The following is a 22,907-nucleotide window of genomic DNA, read 5'->3' as shown; positions in this document are numbered from 1 at the left end:
TGACGTGCTTTTGCAGTCTATCCACTAGGTTTTGCAGTTTGCACTAATTGTTTTGAGAAGTGCACTAACTGCTGTGCAAATGTTAATAGTGTTCTGAGAAACGCACCAAAGCGACTGAGAAAAACTGTAATACCTATGCTGTTTTTCAACAAGGTAATGTAGCATACCCAATAAATATGTGTTGTCTATCTGTTCTCCTGAGTGAATTAGTAATGTTGTAATGGCTACAGAGAAACAGTTTAAGAAAAACACAACACAAACACCACTTTGTTGTTGGTTAGCATCCAGAGAACGTCTCAATTGGTAGAAAGTAACTTAGCATTAGCAACCCCACCACTCAGCAGAAGGCCTCCAGGTTTGTGTTATTTGGAGAGATAAAACATCAACGTTGCAAAGCAAACCGAGTGTGGTGGAGTCACTTTGCTGTTAGAGGCAAATATCAGGAAATAAGGATCCAAATCCTGCCGTGTTCAGCTCTCCTCTGAAGTGGTAGACTGCTAGTTCCTGAAACCGGTGCATCTGAGCTTCCCCCACCACTGCAAATGTATTGATTAATTAAGTGATCCACACCTTTAAGGAATTCCTTGAAACTATTCAGAACCCTGGGACAATGAATGTTTTCTAAAGAACCATCCGAACTAGAACCCACACAAGGGAAGTGGTTTAAGGCAAGGCACTCTTCTGCAATTAGCCACATGTTAAAGTCAAACCTCCCACACTGGCTTTCCTCCTCAGAGCATTAAAATAAACAGTTCTGTCCAAGACAGTGAGAAACAGCAGCAAGGCTTTTTAAAAGTAAATAACGATTATACTATAACATGCACTGAAGCCTTAAGCCAAGAATGATGAAATATAATCCCCAGGCCTTCAGACTGTACATTTAAACATATGTTGCTATGGCAGAAAGACACACAGATGAGGATTCATTAATGGTGAAGTTGAACTTTTACCTTTAAATACGCTAAAGATAACCCGATTTTTCAGCTTCACGGACCAATCCAGACTTTTCTCAGAACTCGATTACTGGCTAATAAGACAAGTTTTGTTTTGTGCTGGTACAGGACAGGGAAAAGCACATTCTCCTTTCACAAACTCACATGTAATTACAGAATCAGATGATTTGTGGGAATGATGTAACCTTCAAACACAGGTTTGTTGTTGGGATGAGGAGCAGCTGAGCGGTTTGTCTCCAGGCTTTGCTGTCTGACCTGAAGAGAAAAGAGTAAAATCTAAGGGACGTGTTCAGTAAACGTGACAAGGGTAGGGACAGATAAAAGCTTATCTCATTTATATCTGCAATTTTAATGTCTGATATTTCACTTTGCAGGCTGATTGGAGGAATAAATTAGTTTTTGTGTATTAAGATCTTGATTCTTTGCCTCTAAATCATTAGAAATGTAATTCTGATTGTGCACAATGGCTGTTTAAGCCTATTTGTGACAAACTATTTAAATACAGTGTGTTAAAACCATTGACTGCAGCTACACCCAGCTTTTAACTTTATGAGACCACAGCAAAAATGGGCTTTTCCTAATTTCTACAGACCTGTGTAAATCGTCCTCATTAACGCCCAGACAAGCCTTCCCAAATTACTTAGTTGCTGCATGATGAACAAATGTCTCCCTCTCCACTCCTGATCTTCACCCGCCGTCCGTCCACTCTTCTGAAGACAAGGAGCTTTTTGTATGAAAGGCAAATCACAGGACTCACATGCTTTGGTGGGGAGAAACAGAGCGATCAGAGCAGAAGATAACCTTCCTCAGAGGGGAGAAACACAGCGGAGGAGCGGACTGCAGCTGTTTAGAGCTGGACGAGGACCTCAGGAGAACGTCAACCAAACAGGAGCGGAAAGAGCAGGACTACCTAAAGATGGAGGACGATGGAACAGAAACGGAGACGAGGACAGAGGACCAGGCAGAAGGTGAAAGTGGAACTTTTCTGAGAACAGAATTTTTCTACTTATTTTCTGTGTTCTTTATTAAATTCAAATGACACAAAGTTCTGCATCATGTGTTTAAATTATAATCTTTAGAAAGTTAGAGAATAATTGTGTTTTGTAAATTTTAAGAGAACCAATGAAATGATTAGGGTCCGACCGATACGATATAAAACTTTTAACAAAGGCCGATAGCCGATATAATGGCTGATAAATCTCCCTCACAAAAAAAAAGATATACAAATTTTCTTAAGCTTAAACCCTTCATTTTCTGCCTTTTTGATGCAAACTTATCTCTCTATTACACACCAAAGAACTGTCTCAATAGCTCACTAGGGTTTCCAAGCAATGCAAATAAGATTTATTTAGCAGGTCTCAAAAACAACAGAACACGCAAACTCAGTCACAGCATAAATCTAACATTCAAGTTTTTTCTTGTAAACTGTGGTTTCCACAAATACATTTTAACTTAAAGGAATATTCCACCACTCAGTAAAATTGTGTCTTGTTAAGATTCCCCAGAGTTAGACAAGTCAGAAAAAGCATTTTATAACCAGCCCAATATGATCTGGCAGCAGTTGGTTTTCTTAGTTTAGCATAAAACGATGTAAGTGAATTCACACACATTGTAGTGTTTTTTTATGCAAGCCTTCCCTTCCATTGCTTTATGCTAAAACAACTGGTTACAAAATGCTTTTCTGACTTGGCTAACTGGGGAATCTAACAACACACACACGTTTAGGGACAGAAGATCCCTATAAGAATATTAAAATAATAAAAATGCGGCAATAAATAAAACGTAATACGTGTGCTTTGTAACAAAGTAACACTCTGTGGAAGTTAACTTGGTGAATCGGTACTGGAAACTGACGCGGTGAAGATTTAGGGTTGCCTTCCAGCTCAGCTGTCCTCCATCCGGGAGGAGTCCTAAAGGAAGACCCAGGACATGCTGGAGGGACTATCTACTGGCTGGCCAGGGAACACCTTAGGATTCCCCCAGAGGAGCTTGCCCAAGTGGCTGGGGAGAGGGAAGTCTGGATCTGCTTGCTTAGGCTACTGCTCCCAGCTGATGAAAATGGATGGATGGAGTCTCTAACAAGCAAAAAGATGGAAGACAGCTAAAAGAAACAATTAATCAGTCATTTCCTGCAGATGTTTTGAATGAATTCATGTCACTTTTAAGTTCATTTTACATAAAAAAAATGAATATGAAGCTGACTGGGTCATGTTACCCCAATCTAATTTCAGATCCTCTCTCATCAGGCTTCTTTGTGAAAATGTTTTCAACACTTACAGAAGCAGGACCTGCAGACAGCATCGCATCTCCACAATTTTTCATTCTCTTTTGTCAAAACTAAAAGTCTGAGGTCAGTCTGGGACGGCAGCACGATGCTGAGGCCAACCTTCCCCAACTGAATTTAAAGCAAAACACACGACTCCAAGTTACCAGAGGAAATTCGACACGCTGTGTGTCTTCGTCAACAACAAAGACTTCATTGTTGGGCTCATGATACTTTCTTTTGCTGCATGGTAATGTATGACAAGTGCGTATTTGAGGGGACCCTTTGCAGTTTTGACAGCAGCTTTGACCTGAGCTCTGACATTTCTGGAACAAACGGAAGCATTATTCTCTTACAACCAGTGGTCCCTCCTCAAATGTCCTGAATTTGAAACAGAAAAGAAGTTATTACATCACTTACAGCCTGCAGAACAAACACAAACAGGTTCGAACACAAATTATTTCACATTGCTGCTCCCTTTAACCAAAAATAATGTAAACTTAAAACTTCTTTGTCTCTTCAACATTTTTGCAAAAGCAAATTTATTATGGTTGTTATGGTCTGTACTTTAAATAATTATTCTGCTTAACACTTGTATGTTCAAACAAGTTGGAAGAAAATAAAGTTAATTATCAGTAAAAGTTGTATTACACTGATATAGATGCTGTGTAAAATAGACACTTTACTGTTGTTATTTATATTCACATAGAAACAAAACAACAAGCCCCCATGAAACCTTTACTTTTATTTAAATCTTTTAGGATATTGTGGATATTTTATGTGTAAATTCAGAATTAATCTAATATCTAATAAAACAGTTACTTTATGTGATATTCATGTACATCACAAATACAGAACACCCTTAAGCCTAATCAGTGTGTGAATGGCCTTTTTCATGCTTTGACGTCAGCGCTGACTTGTCACTGCTTTTCTTTTTTCCGTACCAGAAGTGACCATATTTGGTGAAGAGGAAGGAGCTGAACAATGACACACTTAGAGCTGATAAAAACATTTATTTAAGGTTTAACTATCTATTAATAAAATGATCAGGAGTGCTAAAGACACACGGATCATGAATCATGAAAAAAGCAAGGAATTTCGGGAAAGAAAATTTGTAGTTTTGGGATAAATTATGCTGATTATTAAATAAACTGATGGAGACTGGAGTTTTTTTTAAAGTCTTGACTTTAAATTTGAGTCAGTCAAGTTCAAGTTGGAGAAATAAGCATCTCCTCCTTTTTCATAGTTGAAAAGTGAAGTCAGAATATTCCAACAGCCACGCTGATGCACCAGTAACTAACGTCTGAATTATCTGGTGCTGCTGCATGATGACATTCAGCAAGACTGTATTTAAGGAATTACAGCGACCGGTGGTTCCTAACCTTTTTTCCACAAGGACCCCCCCCCCCTTGCAATCAATCAATCAATCCTTCACTAAAGTTTTAACTCATTTTGGAATGTTTATTTCTCCACAGGTGTCAAAGAAAATGTGGAGGAATATTTCCCAGAGACATCTCAGGTAAACGTTTACATTACTTACTTTTTTCTTATTTTGGTCCACTAGTCCATATTTAAACGTTACTGTTAAAATCAAAGAAACCAAAATATGAGTCAAACTACCAGATTTAAATTCCTACCCAAACCCATAAAATGTTTGGCAGATTCTTCAGTTTCAATTCACAACAAAAATCACCCCAAGGCACCTTACAAAGTAAACAATCCACTTGAATCTGCTTATCAGTGCAGTGAATTCAATTCATTATGTCAATTAGTTAAAAGTTACTTATGTAAGAAAACCCAGCAGACTAGTGTCAGAGTCTTTACAGCAATCCTCATACTAAGCTAGCATGTAGCGACAGTGGAGAGGAAAACTCCCTTTTAACAGGAAGAAACCTTCAACAGAACCTGGATCAGCATGAGCAGCCGTCTGCCATGACTCACTGGGGGTTTGAGAAGACAAAGCACACACACACACACACACACACACACACACACACACACACACACACACACACACACACACACACACACACACACACAGATCTCCAGTTTTAAATGTTCGGGTGCACATCATCACCGTCATCGCAGTAAAAGTTTTTTTTTTTTTTTGGTAAAAGTCCAGTGGTGCGCACAGAAAAGTTTCATAGGGGGACAAGTGAAAATTTTGGGGTGGGGGAAGAGTTGCATTGCATTCTTCCTTTATTCTTTTTTTTATCAAAAAACAAAATGCATCAAACAAATTGACCTTGAATTTGAAAAACAGATACATGAAATTTTAAACATTGTTTCAAAATGTAATATTTTACCATTTTAGAATAGTTTAGTTTGTTGCTGTCTTAACAAAAGCATCTACAAAAGCTATTGATCTTTATTAACTCAAGACTTGTTTCAGTCTAGCTTACACAATAAATTGTTAAACTGGTATGTGGCGAGCATTCGTTTAAACAGTGATTGGTTTGCTCATTAAATTAAAATGTATTTATCGAGTTACGTCTCGATTAAAGAAGGTAATGTATGGTTTGTGTGAATGAATGTGATTTATTAAAGGGGGAAGTTGTCCGGCGGGGGGGGGGGGGGGGGGGGGGTTAGTGGGGTGGTTATTGTCCCCCTGGCCACCCCTAGGGGGTGCCACTACCTGGAACAGGTGCGTATCTCGCAACATATGAAAACTAGAGTCATAAAAGAAGTGCAAAGGATTTTTTTTAAATGCAGCTCTGGTGGAAGGTTCATGCAAAATAATCAATGTTTTCAAAATTGAGTGCGAATTTTCACAGGGTTGGTGACCACAGGGTTCTGAGACAAGTCATGGATGGACCTTCAGGGGGAAGTGGTGCACCAATGGGAGATCGTAGCATGAGGATTGCAATTCTAATGAGATCCAAGAGAACCCTTTGTCAGCTCTACTGTTGGGCCAGTAGGAGAGCTTGTTGTTATTGCATGCCAAGTAGTAGTGACTAAAAGTGGGCAATGCAAAACAGCTTTATAATGCGAGGAGACCTGCCAGACCACATAAAACAGGGTACCATCTGATCCAGTTAGTGAATAAAAGATCTTTTCATAAATATTGGACAGTTTTGGAACAGATGGGGAAATTTCCAGAGGTTCACCATTTTTAGAAGATGTATTCTGTCAGTTATGGAAAGATGGAGGGAGAATCAATGACTCATGTCCTGCATACACTTTTCAACCAGAGGGTTAAATTTTTCATCAAAAGGTTTTCAGAGAAACGGAATAATACAAATTCACTGATGTTGAAATTCTTTAGAGACAATCTTGAATGCAAAAGCCAGCTGGATAGGTGAAAGGAGAAACTATTTCTAACAAGAGCATTGGCCACATTGAGTTAATAGAAGACTGGGTTGAAAATGTAAAACAACAAATCATCAGCATACAGAGAAAGTTAACAGGCAATGTCATTTCTGGAGATGCTCTCTGCTCTCCTGTTGAAGCCAGATGACCAGTGGCTCCACTGCTAATGCCAATAGAGGTTAGGCCTCAGCAAAGGTCAAAAGGGGGAGATCTCTCATCATTTGTAAGGAGATAGCAGTGGGAGAGTCGTAAAGTAGTCTAATCGATGCAATCAATACAAAAATTCCACTTTGCTTTGCCGATCAGTTTCTCTGCATCCAAAAAAAGGATCTCTTCCAGTACCACAGGGTCAGATGACCTCATAACATTGAAAATGTGCCTGGTAATAAATTATGAGTTCCTTTCAGCCGTGAAACCAGTCTAGTCAGATGATTTTACCGCAGAAAGGGCTTGGAATATGCTTTGTAAAATTCTATACATGTCATGTCCAAAGTGCAGCCCGAGAGCCATTAGCCGACCATTTACTTTTTTTCTTCAGCAGGTTGTTGATGTAGAGTGATACTTTACAGTTTTATGTTCAGAGTTTGAACCTATGCTCTACTTTCTCAGTAGCCTAGTTATAGTGTCCTAGTGGGACAAGGAGATCGAGATTCAATTTCTGGTCGAGTCATACCAAAGACTTTTAAATAATGGAACCCTTCCTGCTTGACACTCAGCTTTAAGGGGTTAAACCACCAAATAGTTCCCAAGCACAGCCACTGCTGCAGCTCACGCCTTCCCTACGGGGATGGGTCAAATGCGGAGATGAATTTCACCAGTGTGTGATGACACATGAACTTTAAGTTATTTTGGACCTATTTTGTAAAGTAAACGTGGGAAATAAAATCACCCAATTTTTTAAAAATTTTTATTTTTCAAAAAAATAAAAATAAAAAACAAATCACATTTTTGGAGCCCAGAATGACTACTACTTTAATGATTTTGGCCCCATCTTGATATCTTTGCACACCTTTATTCTAATTTCATAGCAGAAACTGCTGCACCTAGACTGTCAGCCAGACTGACATCAATTTGGGAGTATTTCGTCATCTAAGAGGGTTATGATTGATCCAAATCTTGGGCGACAATTTTATTTCAGTACAATGCACAGATACTACTGTCGACCCATTTAAAGACACTAAAATGTGAGTCGAATCCACCAGAGGAATAAATAAACACTAAAGCCTGTGAAATATTTTGTTGAGAGTCTTAAGTTCTGCAGCTTTAACGTGTTTAGGTGCACAGTGTCATCGTCAGAAGAAGAAACTAAAAGGCAAACAGGACAGGACCTCTATTGAGTCTTCTGCCTGATGCTTTTCACATGACTAAGAGGAAGAACAACACAGATGGAAAGATAGAAGAACGAGCTGCCTGACATAGTAATGTTCCCAGGAGCTGATTTAGTTATCCTCACTAAATAAATTTAATTAGCTAAACATGAGAAAAAGAGAATGAAACTGTAGAAAAAGAAAAGTGGAGATGGATAAAGGGTTTAAAAAAGGAGGCCATCAGTGATTCCCCCCCCCCCCCCCCCCCACTACTTGACCTGAAATTCTACAGAAGGAGACAAGATGAAGCTTTTCAACCATCTTGCAAACTTTATGCATTAACCTCCTCCGTGTGTTGCAGCTGCAGGGTTTTTTGGTTGAGCTCCGCGACGGGCTCCATGCTGCTTTGACGGAGCTTAGTGAACTCAGCCTGAGGGACCGTGACTTGGAGGAGAAGTTTCACGCCCATCAGACTGACACAGATGATAAAATAATGGGTCTGAAGAACTCGCTCAACACATTCAAGGTACTGGAAACAAAGCACGATTGAATAAAAAAGGCTAGTTAAATCCTAGTTTTTAATTCAATTCTGAACAGACTTTAAATACTTTTGCTTCATTATTAATATTAAAAAATTATGTTTTTACTTTATTAACTTTCGACAATTTGAAATCGTACAACTCAAAGTTTAATTGTTTCTAAAAGCAAGAAAACACCCCTTAGAGATGCAACCCTGCAGATTTTTTCCTGCAAATTTGTTCCTCATAGAGCACATAACCTGACCAATCTACAGGAATTAGACCGATCCCAATGCCTAATATGATCTAATTGCAGGAGGAGCTGAATGTGGCATTGTTCCATATTAAGGAGGTTTCCAGCAGACAGAAGGAGGTGCAGAAAAGGATGGAGCAGCTGCCATTTGAAAACAAAGATATAATCTCTGCTCCACACAGGTACAACAAAACCAATCTGATCATTATTTAAAGTCAGATTACACTCAGTAAAACACAAATTGGGATTAAACAGCATGGGTGAAAGATGTTCTATCTTGTTTGTTTGGTCCAGCAGCAGAAAGAGCTCCAGGACTGATGTCCTAACACCATCAGGGGATGAACACATATGTGCACTCAGCCAATCAGAGCTCAGTGTTTTCCCTACTCTGCCACACAGCGAGTCACCACAGAGGAGCAACACATCGACACAAAGTGAGCGTTTGAGTCAAAATCAAATCCATTCACTGATGAATGACGCAAGTTTAACTTATATATTTTTTCTGCATGTTGCAGCCTCCACCTCCGACCAGGAGGCCCAACAGCTGCAGAAAACCCCCACGTGGGGAGAGAAGCCTAACAGCCGAGATGAGATGAACGTCCCCAACAGTCAGAATGAAAACAGTAAGAGAAATTATCCAAAACACTGCTAAAGGTTCACAGATCCATCTTACAGGAACACGTTGCAATGATATTTACAAAAAATAAGTAACCAATAGTTATTGCATCATCAGGCATTTGTACATATATACTGAACTTAAATTGGAAACTGTTGACGAAACATAATCTCAAAGAAGTTGAGCTTTTCTGAAAGAAAACAAGATAATGAAAAGATCTTTTTATGTATTCTTGAATTTTATTTTCATCGCCAGATAGTTGGACCTAAGATTCTGGAGGAACAATCCGGTTTTTGTCCTGGACGTAGGGTACTTGACCAAATCTAAATCCTTAGCAGGTTCCCAGAGGATGCATGGACATTTGCCCAACCATGTTAGTCTACACTTGTTTCATGTTCGACTGTGTCCCTCTTGGAGTCCTGTGTGTGTGTGTGTGGGGAGGGGGGGGGAGGGGGGGGGGGGGTTTACTCTGGGAGTTTGGAGTACCAGACCTCTTGATATGGACTGTTAGGTCCCTGTTGACCCTTAGCACCGACGTCACCTGAACACGTGGGTCCACCATTGTGGACGGCAAAAGCATGTAAACAGTGAGTGACACAAGTACTAAACAAAGGGGAAAGTAGAGCCTGAAATTGTTTTTGTGATCAAAACAAAAACAAAACTCCTCCAGCATTCCTTCAACTAGTTCTTGCCCAGTTCAGTTATCAGAAGAAGTAGCGCATCTAGCCAGGGCTCATAGAGAGCGGTATGCTAATTAGCTTACCAACGTTAGCTTACGTGCTCTCTGCAGCTGTTCACCGATGTAAACATGTTGCTGACTTTGCCTAAATTCACCCCTCTGGATTTATAACTTTATGTTGTAAACAGCGTTTCACTTTACACCAAAGCTGATTTTTACGGATCCCTACCAGCTTCTGTTGCTGGTGGTGTTACCGAGTTCAGCTGCTGCTTTCACACCGGAATGAGAAGATCTCTGAACGCCGACGCTCATATAAATAACGTAATTTTAACACACCTAATCATACATCGGAGCTTTAATATCATTAATAATTGTCTCGCTTTACACTACAGTGGACGGAGCGCAGCCTCTGTGGTGAAATACCCATCCATCAGGATTATCAATAACTCGTATAAACACATCACATTTATCCCTGTCCCCGTCTTCCTTGTGAAATAAATGAACGTTAATCTTACCCGGTAAAAACATGCTCGCTGCAAATCTGATGCCTGCTAGTTCGCTTGATTGATCGCTGCAGTTCATCTCCATCCTCAGTCTCCATCAAAGTTATTAAAAAGAAAAAAACAAGTTGAGTTTACATCCTTGTCTGTTAGTGCAGCCAACCACACAGCAAGCTAAAACCATTTTACTGTCAAATCAACTAAATAAAAGCGACGAAAGGCTGCAAACTGGCTGGTTTTGACTACCTTCACTGGAGTTTGTACGGGTGTAAACGGTCTTTTTGCCGTTCATCATGGCGAAGGGGGCGGTCACATGAGTGGCGTGACGTCACGTGCAAAGGGTCAATTCTATCGGTGCCAGAGCTTGGTCCCTATTGTTGGCAGTAAGACAGGCTTGTTCCCAGTGAGAGTTGGACTCCACCAAGGCTGCCCTTTGTTGGCCTAAGGATCTAGTCACTGATTTTTGCAGATGGTGTGATACTGCTGGCTTCATCATTGTGTGATTTCCAACTTTCACTGGAGTAGTTTGCAACCAAGTGTGAAAAGGAAGAGATAAAAATCTGAATCTCCAAATCCACGACCATGTTTATGAGTTGGAAAAGGGTAGGATGTCTTCTCCAGGTCAGGGATGAGATCCTGGCTCAAGTAGATGAGTTTAAGGATCTTGTTCATGAGTGGGGGAAAGATGGAGCAGCAGCAGGAGATCAATAGGTGGATTGGTGCTGAGTTTGCAGTGAGGCAGGTGTTGTACCAGTCTGTCGTGTTGAAGTGAGAGCTCAGTCAGAAGGTAAAGCTCCTCATTTACCGGTCAACCTACAATCCAACTCTCATCTATGGTCCCAAGCTTGGGTGGTGACCTGGAAGAACAATAATGGGATACAAGAGGCCTAAAGGAAGACCCAGGACTCTGGAGGGACCATGTTTCTCAGCTGGCTTGGGGATGCCTTAGTATTCCCCCAGAGGAGCTGCGTCAGTGAAGAGAGGGAAATCTGGGCCTCTCTGTTTGGACTGCTACCCTATGACCTGACTCCGAATAAACAGAAGAAAATGAATAGATTTTTTTACATTTTTTTAAACAATTTTTTTATTGATTTTCTTCATTTGGGTACCAACACATATAATGAAAATATCTCCACTCAAAACATTAAAAAAAAGACAAGAGACAATTATATGGCATAAATATACGAATAAACACAAACATGAAAACATTGTGCCCAATACCAATTTTCATTTCCCTTCTGTTAGCAAACCCAAATTCATGGTATGTTTGAAGTAGAACAAAAATAAAGAAGGGAGTGAAATAAAGTGAAAAAAAGAAACGAAAAAAGACATTAACCCCCTGCATACATTAACAATATCAAATTACTTTGTTGTTTCACATTGTATTACCCGTTTCCAAAAAGCAAAAAATAACTTCCAGATCTCATCAAATGTATCTAACATATGTTTTGTAAAACAGCTTATTCGTTCTAAAGCCACAAAGGATGTCATACCTTCCAACCAGTCTGAGGTTGCACAAATGTTAGGTTTTTTCCAGCAACGTGCAATACATCTTTTAACCTCCAATAGGCAAATATCCATAAGATGTTTTTTAGAATTAGAAAGGATAAAGTTGTTAGGATATATGTTTAAAACACACAACTTAGGGTCTACAGGTATTACTTCATTAATTATTTTACCAATAATTAAAAGAGTCTCCTTCCAAAAATGTAATAATGGTTGACATTCCCACACACAATGAAATAAGGATCCCCTTTGAGACTCACATTTAATACATGTGTCAGGTACATCAGGGTTGAACTTATGTAACTTAGTTGGTGTGATATATTGTCTGGTCATCCATTTGTACTGAAGTAATTTGGAGTTTGTATTAACAGTCTGGGTCTTAATTAAAGAACAAGTTTCTGTCCACTCTTCCTCTGATATGGTTCCACCCATATCGGAGTTCCAGGCTCTGAAGATGCTCATTGATGAATCCTTAGAACTTTTAATTATCTCATTGTATATAATGGAAATCTGTCCCTTACCTGACTTATATTTAGACACAATCTCATCTAAAGTTGATGGTGCAGGTGGGGCAAGGTTACCATTTTGACTTGATTTAATGAAGTTTCTAACTTGAAGATATTTAAAAAAAAGTGTTTTTGGAGAATACTAAAGTTGGTCACCAGGTCTTGGAAAGTTCTTATATTCTTTCCTTTATACAAGTCAGAGACTGTTGCTAGTCCTTTTAGAGACAAAGTTTTAAATCCTGGGTCGATTATCCCTGGAGGGAATTCTTCATTGCCAAAAATTGGCGTAAGAGGAAATAGCTGTCTAGTCCCATCAAGGCAGTTACCTACCTCATGCCATATTTTAATTGTATTTTTTAAAAATGGGTTTTTGGTTACTTTCAACAATTTCTTTATATTTGATGAATATATATATATATATAAATATATATAGAGAGAGAGGTTTGGAGAAATTGCAATATTTTGAGCCTCAATATTGACCCAAGCTGGGGATTTATTTATTGATTCAAAGTAAAACATACCCATCCTAATTTGAGCTGCCCAGAAGTACCATAATAAGTTTGGAACCTGCAATCCTCCTCTATCATATGGTAAATATAATAATGAAAGTCTAAGTCGTGGTCGTTTATTGTTCCAAATAAAATTGGTGAATGTTTAATTCAAAGATTTAAAATAACTAAGAGGTGGGGAGAGTGGAATAGACTGAAAAAGGTATAAAAACCTACTAAGAACTGACATTTTCAAAATATTTATACGCCCTATCATAGAAATAGGCAATGTTGTCCATTTATTAATTTGTTCGGAAATTATTTTTGCTAAAGGTGTATAATTGGCTGAGATTATATCTTCTATTGTAGGGGTAATTTTAACTCCTAAATAAGAAAACACATATTTTGAGGTGGAAAAAGAAGTTTTGATTGGGGGATTTAGTCTCTCTTTATCAGATAGGAACATTATTACTGATTTGTCATTACTGATTTTGTAACCTGAAAAAGTACCAAAAGTTTTTATCAACGTATGTAAGTTTAAGAGTGATCTTTCTAAATTAGTACAGAATATTATAATATCATCTGCATACAAGGACATTTTGTGTTCCATAATATTAGTTTTTATTCCTGTTATGTTCCCTCGTTTGCGAATGGCCATAGCGAGAGGCTCAATGGCCAAAACAAATAGCAATGGGGAAAGGGGACAGCCCTGTCTTGTTCCTCGTTTTAAATTAAAAAGGTGCGGAAACAAGTCCATTAGTCATTATTTTGGCCTGTGGGTTGGAATATAAAAGTCTAATCCATTTAAGAAAGTTCAGACCTAATCCAAACCTCTGTAGAACTTCAAATAAATATTCCCACTCTATCCTGTCAAACGCTTTCTCAGTGTCTAAAGATAGGACTGAGTGGTCTAGAAAGCCTGCTTTCTCATATATAATATTGAGAAGTCTTCTTATATTATGGAGACCATAACGGCCTCGTACAAATCCACATTGGTCTGGGTGAACTATGCAGGGAATGACCTCCTCTAGTCTGCTTGCCAAAGCTTTAGACAAAATTTTTAAATCATTATTGAGTAGTGATATTGGTTTATAAGATCCACAATGAGTGGGTGTCTTTCCAGGTTTTAATATCAACGAAATCATTGCCGTGTTTAGTGACGTAGGGAATAAACCCCTGTTATAAGATTCTTTAAACATTTCGAGCAAAGGAGGAATTAACTTAATTTTAAAAATTTTATATATTTCAATTGGAATTGCATAAGGTCCAGGCGCTTTTCCACTAGGTGAATTTGCTATGGCTTCTGGTAGTTCTTGCAAACTTAGATCCTTTTCTAACGTTTCCAAGGCTTCATTCTCCACGGTGTTAAAATCTAGTGAGTCTAGGAAATCTTTCTGTGAGGAAGAGTCATATTCAGATGCATAAAGTTTCTCATAGAACGTTCGAAACGTATCATTAATTTCTATTGAATTAGTAGTCAACACCTCATCTTCCATCATGACCGAGTTTATTACCCTCTCACTCTGTACCTGTTTGATTCGCCAAGCTAATAATTTTCCAGCCCTTTCTCCCTGCTCGTAATAAGATTCTTTTAGTTTGAGAAGACTTGTTGTAGCTTTTCTAGTAGAAAGCAGGTTATATTCTGCTTTGTATTGATTAAGATCAGCAGTCAATGTACCACTTGGGATTTGAAAGAACTTTGTTTCTTTTTCTTTTATTAATTTTTCTAATTTAGCCATTTGCACTGTCTCCTTTTTATTTCTAAAACTCGTATAGCTAATCATTTGACCTCTCAGGAATGCTTTAAAAGCTTCCCACCTTTCTGAGGCAGATGTTTGATCAGTATTTTTATCAAAGTACAGATCTATTTGTTCTCCTATAAATTTAAGAAAGCCTGGGTCTCTAAGCGATATAGGCTGTAAACGCCATTGGTTTGGACGTGTTATTGAGTTTGTAAATCTTAAAAGAAAAGAGTGTGGGGCATGGTCAGAAATAAGGATGCAATCATACCAGCATCCTGTGGTAATAGAAATCAGGTCAGATGAAATCAAAGTAATCAATTCTAGAGAAGCTTCTAGAGGCACCAGAGTAGCAAGAATAAGATCGTTGGGTTAAACTTTTAGACCTCCAAATATCTACCAGATTAAAGTCCTTAATCAATTGGAGTATTTCTTTTCTGGTATTAGAATGGGACATATCAATTCCAGTGGATCTATCCAAGTTAGGCTGCAATGTGCAATTAAAGTCTCCACCTATTATGAAATGACCCGGTAAGGTAGCTAGTGTCATAAACAGTTGTCTAAAAAACTCTGGATTGTCATTGTTAGGCCCATAGATATTCACCAATTTTATTTTAACAGACGAGATCTCACATTCGATAATAATATATCTCCCGAATTTGTCTCCAATTTCATTTACAAGTTTGAAAGGAATGGATCTGTGTATAAGTGTTATAACCCCTCTAGCATTAGAGCTGTCTGAAGCAGAAAACACCCAGCCTGGCCACCTTCTGCTAACTCTAATCACATGTTCCTTGATCAGGTGGGTTTCTTGAATATATACAATTTTCCCTTTCAGTTGTTGGAGTCGATTCATAACCTGTTTTAATTTAATAAATTTATTGAGACCTCTGACATTCCATGATGTAAATTGAATCTCAGTCATCACTTGAGCTATCTATAAGTCACATACAACACAAAAGACAAGATGTAAAGTGGCTTTGCAGGGGAGAAAGAAAAGAAAAAGAAGACAATAAAAACACCTGAAACCCCCTCAAACATTCCCCGACCCTCCCTGACCTAATCTGCATCCGATTAGGCTCTGTTCTGAGCCTTGCCATGGAGCTGTGCCGATCCTCTACATAGGAGGAGCAGCAGGCTAAGTAGACCACGGGGCCCCCATTCAAAATTCCACATTAACCTTGCACAAGCATCCTGAGTTTCAATATCAAACATATATTAATTTATCATTCCAACACAGAGCTGAGCAGTAGTCTTAAATGACAGTCTAAATCTGTTCATCTAGTAAGTCACCATTACTGCTGTTGGTTTTTTAGTTCTTGCACAAACCTCTCTGCTGCAACTGCATCATCAAAGTTGTGACGTTTTCCCTTGTAGGTAATCAGGAGCCTCGCAGGATGCACAATTCCATACCTCAGAGAAGGGATGGAAAGAGAGGCCAAAGCTTTCTTCACCGTAGTAAAAGTTTTTTGCCTCTTGAGTAATTCAGGCGAGAAATCTGGGAAAAACATTATTTTCTGATTGTCCAAAAGTATGGAACCGTTAAGTCGTGCTGCGTTCATTATCCGTGTTTTGTCAGCATAATTCAGAAGTTCAACCAACATCACACGGGGTCGAGTAGCCTGTCGGGGGTTGGACGCTCCAGCTCCTGCTGTTTCACCAACACGACCCAGCCTGGGCTTGTTGGATTAGCACAAGTCGGGGGAATGTTTCTGCACCAAACACCTCCGGCAGCCAACTCTTGAGAAATCCACAGGCGTCTGACTTCTCTTTACCTTCAGGAATACCTAAAATACGAAGATTGGATTGGCGAGTCCGGTTTTCTAAGTCATCAACTTTAAGCGTCAGGTCTCTGACAATAGCTTTCATGTCCGCGTTCTCAGCTTGAATAGAAGCGATGTCATCTTGGTTGGTGCTTATTCTACCTTCCGCCTCCGTGACTCGTATTGCCATCGCCTTAAGCTCTGTTTGGACTCCCTGTATTGCCTGCAGGAGTCCGTCAAACCTCGAATGAAGTCGTCTCTCATCGTTTGAAGAGTTGATAGTATAAAGTCTGAGCTGTTAGCCTCCGGCAGGCAGTCTGAGCTACCAGCTTCTGAAGAGTCGCTAGCATTTGCCACAGCAGCTGCCTCACATGGGTCTGGGCCCGGCTCGTTCTTCGCCATTCTTAGTGTCGTTTTGTCCGATTTTGGCACCATCTCAGCCACACGTTCACTGGTTATATATTAGAGAGGTTTTTTAAAATCGAATACAGGTACTAGACAGGTCACTTTACATAGTTGTTCACGGGAGCTCTCACATGCGTTCCCTTCAGCCTCGCGCCATAACCGGAAGTTCTACAAGAAAATGAATAGATGGATGAAATTTATTTTTTTAACCAGCAGGCCAAAGTCTAAACTTGCTACAGCTCAGTCCTACTTAAACAAACTCTAATAAGTTATCTAAAGGCCCAACAGTTGCCACCATCTCAAATTCGATGATGATTGAAGATGGCGGATGGAAGTGCACCTCCAATAAAGACTATGAAAGTTTCTTTCCATTCAGTGGTTCATAAGATTGTTCCCAACAACGTTGATTTGAGTTGACTCTAATTCAGTGATTCTTTTTAATTGTGGGACAGCAAAATTTAACCTCGTTAACTTATGAGGTAGAGTCGCTGCTGCAAACCGCTCCTCTACTTTGGTGAGCCGTGCTTAGATGTCCTTTATCGTGTTTTGTGTGCAGATAAGAGACAAAGAGCAGCTCTGGAGCTGCTGGAGTCTGAGAGAGTCTACGTGTCCCACCTGTCTCTGTTACTGAAGGCCAACATCTCCTTCAACGGATCAGAAGCAATGACTTCCAAAGACAAACGGTAACACGTGTTTCCCCACCTTTGGCGAGAACAACCCTGGCGAACTCGATCCCGACTTTCCCAAATCAACTTTATCTAATTCGAGAGCTCACGCAGACGGGGACAACAGGAAATAGACAAATCAAATCAAAGCAGGTTATAAACACTAGGGAGAAGACTCTACATGACTTGTTAATGTAATCAGTGCTTAGATGCAGCACACGTGTTCCCAATAAGAAAACGCTCCAATGAGAATGTGCCACGGCAGAACCGTTTAAAAATGACTGCATTTAAGTTAACCTGCTTAACCTGCTGCTGTTTGTCGCACGAGCTGATGAAAACGATGTCTGTTTTCACGTCTGGTGGTTGAAGACAAAACCCATCATAAAACATCTCTAAACACAGTTCCTGTTCTGTTTGGTTTCTGTCTTTTAGACCGTTTCCCAGTTCTTTAAGGTTCCTGATCCAGCAGCACCTCGAGCTCCTCCATACTCTCCAGGAGCGTGTGCTCAGGTGCCAGTGGCAAGGCATCATGGGAGATGTATTCATGAGGCTCACCAGCAAAGAAGTAAGGATTTCATCACACTTGGTGTTTCTTTTTCTGACATTTTACAATAAACAAGTGTTTATGTCAATTACTGTTCATGGAAAACATAAATGGGATGAATGGTGATTGAATAAAGTTGTGTTTTCTTTCAGAGTGATTTCCTGGACTTTTATGTTTCCTACCTTAAGGAGCTCCCAGACTGCCTGTCGGTCGTCACCATGCTCTCTTCCAACTCCATAAAGTCTTCTGCTTTTGCGGAGGTAAAAACGAATAAAGGATCTGACAGAGACGAGGAAGAACTCCAGGATTTCACTGACTCAGTGATATTTTCCAACACTGTACTAACTGCTTTTACTCCTGTTCCACCTGTCCCAAAATGCTCTGATTGGCTGTTTTGGGGCTGACATCAGTGTGACATCATGGGCGATGAATCCAAACCATCTCTCAGGACTCTGCTCCTTCAGCCGGTTCAGAGGATCCCAGAATACCTGCTGCTGCTGCAGGTGAGACCAACATAGCAGCTCACATTTGATATCATCATGTATTTGTTGTTCAATGTAACTTAATCTGACGCGTTAACCCCTTCATGCATAGTGGATAATAAATAGATGATCCTGCACATGCGTGGGTTTGGATGGTATACTTACACATAAGCAAGAATACCAGATTATATTTGTGGACTGTAGGAATGGACCATGGAAGTTATGCCCCTAGTGGCTGCAAACAATAAACATTTTAAGTAATACCTTCTTCTCAGTAAAAACTTTATTTATTTTTTTTTTTTTTTACAAAAATAAAAATAAAAACACTAACAAAGTTTATTTTGTTCAGAAATAGTATCTCTACTAAGAGAACAGCAATGCCTGCAGCCAAAGAAACACTACTTGGTACAAATGTGTGTGTCTGTGCGTGCATGCGTGTGTGTGTGTATGCGTGCATGCATGTGTGTGTATGCGTGTGTGTGTGTGTACGCGTGCGTCTGCTCTGTCTTCTCAAACCCTCAGTTAGTCACAGTGGATGGCTGCTCATAATGAGCCAGCTTCTGGTGGAGGTTTCTTCTCGTTTAAGGGGAGTTTTCCTCTCCACTGTTGCTGAATGCTTGTTTAATATGGGGATTGCTGTAAAGTCACAGACACAAGTCAGTGACTTGATGCATTCTGCTGGGTTTCCTTACATAGGAAACCTTTAACTAAATGGTATAATTAACTGAACTCAATGCACTGATTAATAGGTTCGATTGGAATGTTTACTTTGAGACGACTCTTGTTGTGATTTGGTGTAAATAAACTGAACTGAAATGGTGTTAAGAGAAGAAAACACAAAAGTCAGGCATCTGCTGTTACCTGTTTGCGTTTTCTTTGTGCTCAGGGCCTCCTTCGGCAGACAGATGCAGATCACCCCGACTACTACCTGCTGCTGGTGTGCATCCAGCAGTTCAGATCCTTCACTGCACAGTACCACCACCTCCTTCAGCACAACCAAGAGCTTCTGCTTCTCAACCGCAAGGAGTTTAAAAAGTAAGGAGCAAACAAGGCCTTAATCATGAATGTCAAAGGGTTGAAATGAACATGAACTTGTGCACCATCAGCAGGTCTACTATGAAACAGCTGTTAAAGACGGTGGAGAGTGGAATTCAAACCAATGACATTGGCTCACCGTACCCTGGCAGCAACGCGATGCTGTGAGTATAAATAACCACCAACACTATTTACCAGAACGTACCAGAAAAACACAAAAGTGGATATATTTCTGCAGAGTTTAGAGGTAGCTTTTATCTTTTCTTGACCCCAGGGAGCACAGCAACAGGGTGAAGCACAGGAAGCAGTGTCTCCTGGAGCAGATTCAGTCGAACCGATTACCGGACTGGGATCGTTATCAAGACCCAGGAAGTCATTGTTACGACACCGAGTGGCTGCCTCAGCTTCCGCTTTTTACTCCCGATCTGGACTCGAGGAATCCAAAACCAACCGGTCAGTGGTGATGGAATTGTGTAATAGTCTTTTAAATTGTCCCTGGCCGTTTCTCAATATGCATACTTGTCTGTACTCACGTCAGCGATGGCCCAAGGACTGTTCCAATCCTGAGTTCCAATCATGGCAAGTTCAAAAGTACCTGGATGTGTTCTTGCTCCACCCATTGCATCAAGGATTCATCATTGCATCCTTCTGCGGACTTGGGACAGCAAACTTTCCCATAATGCATTGCGTCACAAACTCCGAACATCAGAGGAAAAACTAATAACTGTAATGTTTTATATTAGTTTTCTCTGCAGGGTGGCTGGGCTCTCCCTTAGAGATAGGTTGAGAAGCTTGGTGATACGGGAGGGGCTCGGAGTAGACCCGCTGCTCCTCCACAATGAGAGGAGCCAGTTGAGGTGGCTCGGGCATCTGGTTAGGATGCCTCCTGGACGCCTCCCTGGTGAGGTTATCCAGGCACATCCAAACAGGAGGAGACCTAAAGGTAGACCCAGGACACGCAGGAGGGACAATGTCTCGCAGCTGGCCACGGAACACCTTGGGATTCTCCCAAAGGAGCTGGCCCAAGTGGCTGGGGAGAGGGAAGTCTGGGCTTAGGCTGTTGCCCCCCGACCCGACCCCGGATAAGCGGCTGAAAATGGGTGGATGGATGGAATCAGCAGACAGTCTCAACTTAGGTCCATTTCCCAGATGACTCATCTGTTTGGCATTTTTGTCTTTCAGGTCTTGGTAGCATCCCAGAGAGTGACATTTCAGAGAGGTCATGTCCACACAACCTTCCCTCCAGACCTGCTGAGTTCCGTCAGGTTCAGCCGGGCTCGGCTTTGGCGGATGCTCTCGGAGAATTTCTCCTTCCTCCAGACCCTCCAGGGATGGAGAGCCTCTATGAAGAGGATGGAGACCCCCATCTGTTCGACCGATGCTCATCAGCCTCCTCCGACTCCTCCATCGACATCGCATTTGTGAAGTATCCCAAGTCTCCTACTCACGCAGTCGCAGCAAATGTCCCAAAGACCCGAGACATGTTTGGGAATGGTGGAAGTCAAGGTCATGCTTACAGCAAGCTGCCCAACAGGGGTTGTGTGTCTCCAGATGAAGCTGTGATGACGCGGCGTAATCTGCATCGCCCCCTGCAGGCCAGCCAGCGCAAGAGTAAGGTGAGGACATCTGCAAAACCCTTTGAGATCATATATACATGTATAAAAGGGGCAGTTCTGGAGAGAGAGTATGTTTGTGTGTGTGTGTGTGTGTGTGTGGGCGGGGGGGGGGGGGGGTCTTCCAGTGCTACCCTGACAGCTAGCTTTGAACTCCCTGTGTCCCCCATGGTGAAGATAGACCTTAAGCATTAATAAGTATCAATGTTCCCCAGCAGGTTTTGGACTTTGACTAAGTACCAATTTTATTTGAGATCATTTCACGTAATGCAAGATGTTGAACCAACCTTTGTGCCTTTGGTTTAGTCGCTGAATGGTCTGCAGATGGAGAACACAGTGAGCAGTCTGGATGGAGGACCTCTGTCAGACCACATCCAGAGGGTGGGACTGGGCAGCCATGCCAAACTGGAGCGTCAGGGGAGTAAGGGCAGCAAGAGCTCCACCCCATCACACAAAGTCCAAAACCCGCTGGGGAACACTGACAAACATAGTCCAGACCTCCACGGGCTGCTCAGCATCGTAGGTTAAAAAAACAAAAAAATATTAATGCATCTTTACAGATTAATCTTTGACTTATTTTAGGATGTTTCATCAAATTCTTTACATTTATCTGTTTTAAATAAAATGTGGTGTTCCACCTGAACAGGACTCAGGCATCCAGTCATGGGGCGACGAGACAAAATGGAAGAGCGGGACAGAGGAGAATCAGCACACCCCCTTCAGTGAGAGGAGTCGCAAGGACAAAGGAGGATTCAGGAGCTCCTTTAAGAAGCTCTTCAGGAAGAAGTAATCATTTATCACTGAGCAGAAGTTCTAACAAACCCAAAAAACTAAAAATCACTGAGGTAACACATTTTCTGTCTTTCTAACAGGACCAGCGATGAGAAGAAGGAGAAAGGAGGTGAAAAATCACCAGAAAGTCAAAACAATGCTGAGCATGAATCAGTGGGGAAAACTCCCAATCTGGTTCATCTGGAGATTAACAGGGGCACAGCTGTATAAATATAATCTGTGAGCATTTACATGTAGAAATGTCGTGTAAATATAATCTACTTAGATTAGGAACATTTCCACAAAGCTTTAAGAAGTATGAACGTGAATCACTTTAGAGGAAGAAAGTCCTGCCCCAGACCTTCACTCTGAAGGAAAGCACTTAAAGTGATTACTCTCTCAGGGCCGTTACACCTGAAGGTGTTAGTGTTTTGCAGGAGCGCTGGAGAAGCAAAAGACAAAAAATCAATGTCTCATCCTCTTCATTAACTCAACAACCACCCAGCAGTATCATCGTCTGTTGCTGGGTAGGAGCTCTGGGCAGCTGGATGGTGCACGAGATTTGAAACTGCTGGTGGATCTGGGTCAAAGACTTTGCTTTCCACCTGAGATTGCATCTACCAGCCTAAAACCTGACACTGCGTTGTGATCAGCGGCTCTTAAGACTGTTATCGAGCTCACTTGGGAGGATACAGTTGAGGAGGCTTACAAGCACAGGAAACTGAGATACGCTGAATCTCCAGCTGAAACAAAATAACGTAGCTGGAAGAAGGAGGTTCAAACCCTCAAGGTGGGATATAGAGGATTTGTAGCCTTTAAAACGTCAACGCTGATAAGTGAGCTTGGTGTGTGTGTGTGGACAGGGTCACTGGCAGGCAATAAAGGATCTCTCCAGAGCTGCTAAAAGGGGCAGCCAGTGGCTCTGGCTGAAGAGAAAGGACTCTAGCTAGGCCTCGACTGGGTAGATGGCACCTTGAAGGGGAACTTGGGAC

At 40.9% G+C, this 22,907-nt stretch overlaps 1 protein-coding gene across 4 annotated transcripts; it reads left to right on the top strand.

Annotated features, from left to right (window-relative positions):
- Nucleotides 1-1,669: 1,669 nt before the first annotated feature.
- arhgef33 (Rho guanine nucleotide exchange factor (GEF) 33) lies at nt 1,670-22,907 on the top strand. 4 transcript variants are annotated; one of them, XM_054750266.2, is made up of 17 exons: nt 1,670-1,921; nt 4,692-4,735; nt 8,194-8,358; nt 8,667-8,785; nt 8,901-9,037; nt 9,119-9,226; nt 17,362-17,488; nt 17,903-18,035; nt 18,167-18,274; nt 18,425-18,517; nt 19,383-19,531; nt 19,606-19,695; nt 19,806-19,984; nt 20,714-21,147; nt 21,451-21,663; nt 21,791-21,930; nt 22,017-22,907. In XM_054750266.2, exons 1-17 carry the CDS (start codon nt 1,711-1,713, stop codon nt 22,144-22,146), a joined length of 2,580 nt encoding a protein of 859 aa, XP_054606241.2. In that variant the 5' UTR covers nt 1,670-1,710; the 3' UTR covers nt 22,147-22,907. The 4 variants fall into 4 exon arrangements, with proteins under 4 accessions (XP_054606241.2, XP_015800192.3, XP_015800193.3 ...); XM_015944706.3 differs by having other exon boundaries at nt 19,603-19,695; XM_015944707.3 differs by having other exon boundaries at nt 8,898-9,037.

This window comes from Nothobranchius furzeri, chromosome 12 (assembly GCF_043380555.1).
Source record: "Nothobranchius furzeri strain GRZ-AD chromosome 12, NfurGRZ-RIMD1, whole genome shotgun sequence".
In the NCBI taxonomy this organism is placed as follows: domain Eukaryota; kingdom Metazoa; phylum Chordata; class Actinopteri; order Cyprinodontiformes; family Nothobranchiidae; genus Nothobranchius; species Nothobranchius furzeri.
The sequence above is the reverse complement of the archived record's forward strand: the minus strand, read 5'-3'. Positions and strand labels throughout refer to the sequence as shown.

Coding starts and splice junctions, on each gene's coding strand:
- arhgef33 (XM_015944705.3), top strand. CDS start 1,711: ATGCTTTGGTGGGGAGAAACAGAGCGATCAGAGCAGAAGATAACCTTC. Junction 8,786..8,897: donor ATAATCTCTGCTCCACACAG/GTACAACAAAAC, acceptor TGTTTGGTCCAG/CAGCAGAAAGAGCTCCAGGA. Junction 19,985..20,713: donor GAGGAATCCAAAACCAACCG/GTCAGTGGTGAT, acceptor TTTGTCTTTCAG/GTCTTGGTAGCATCCCAGAG.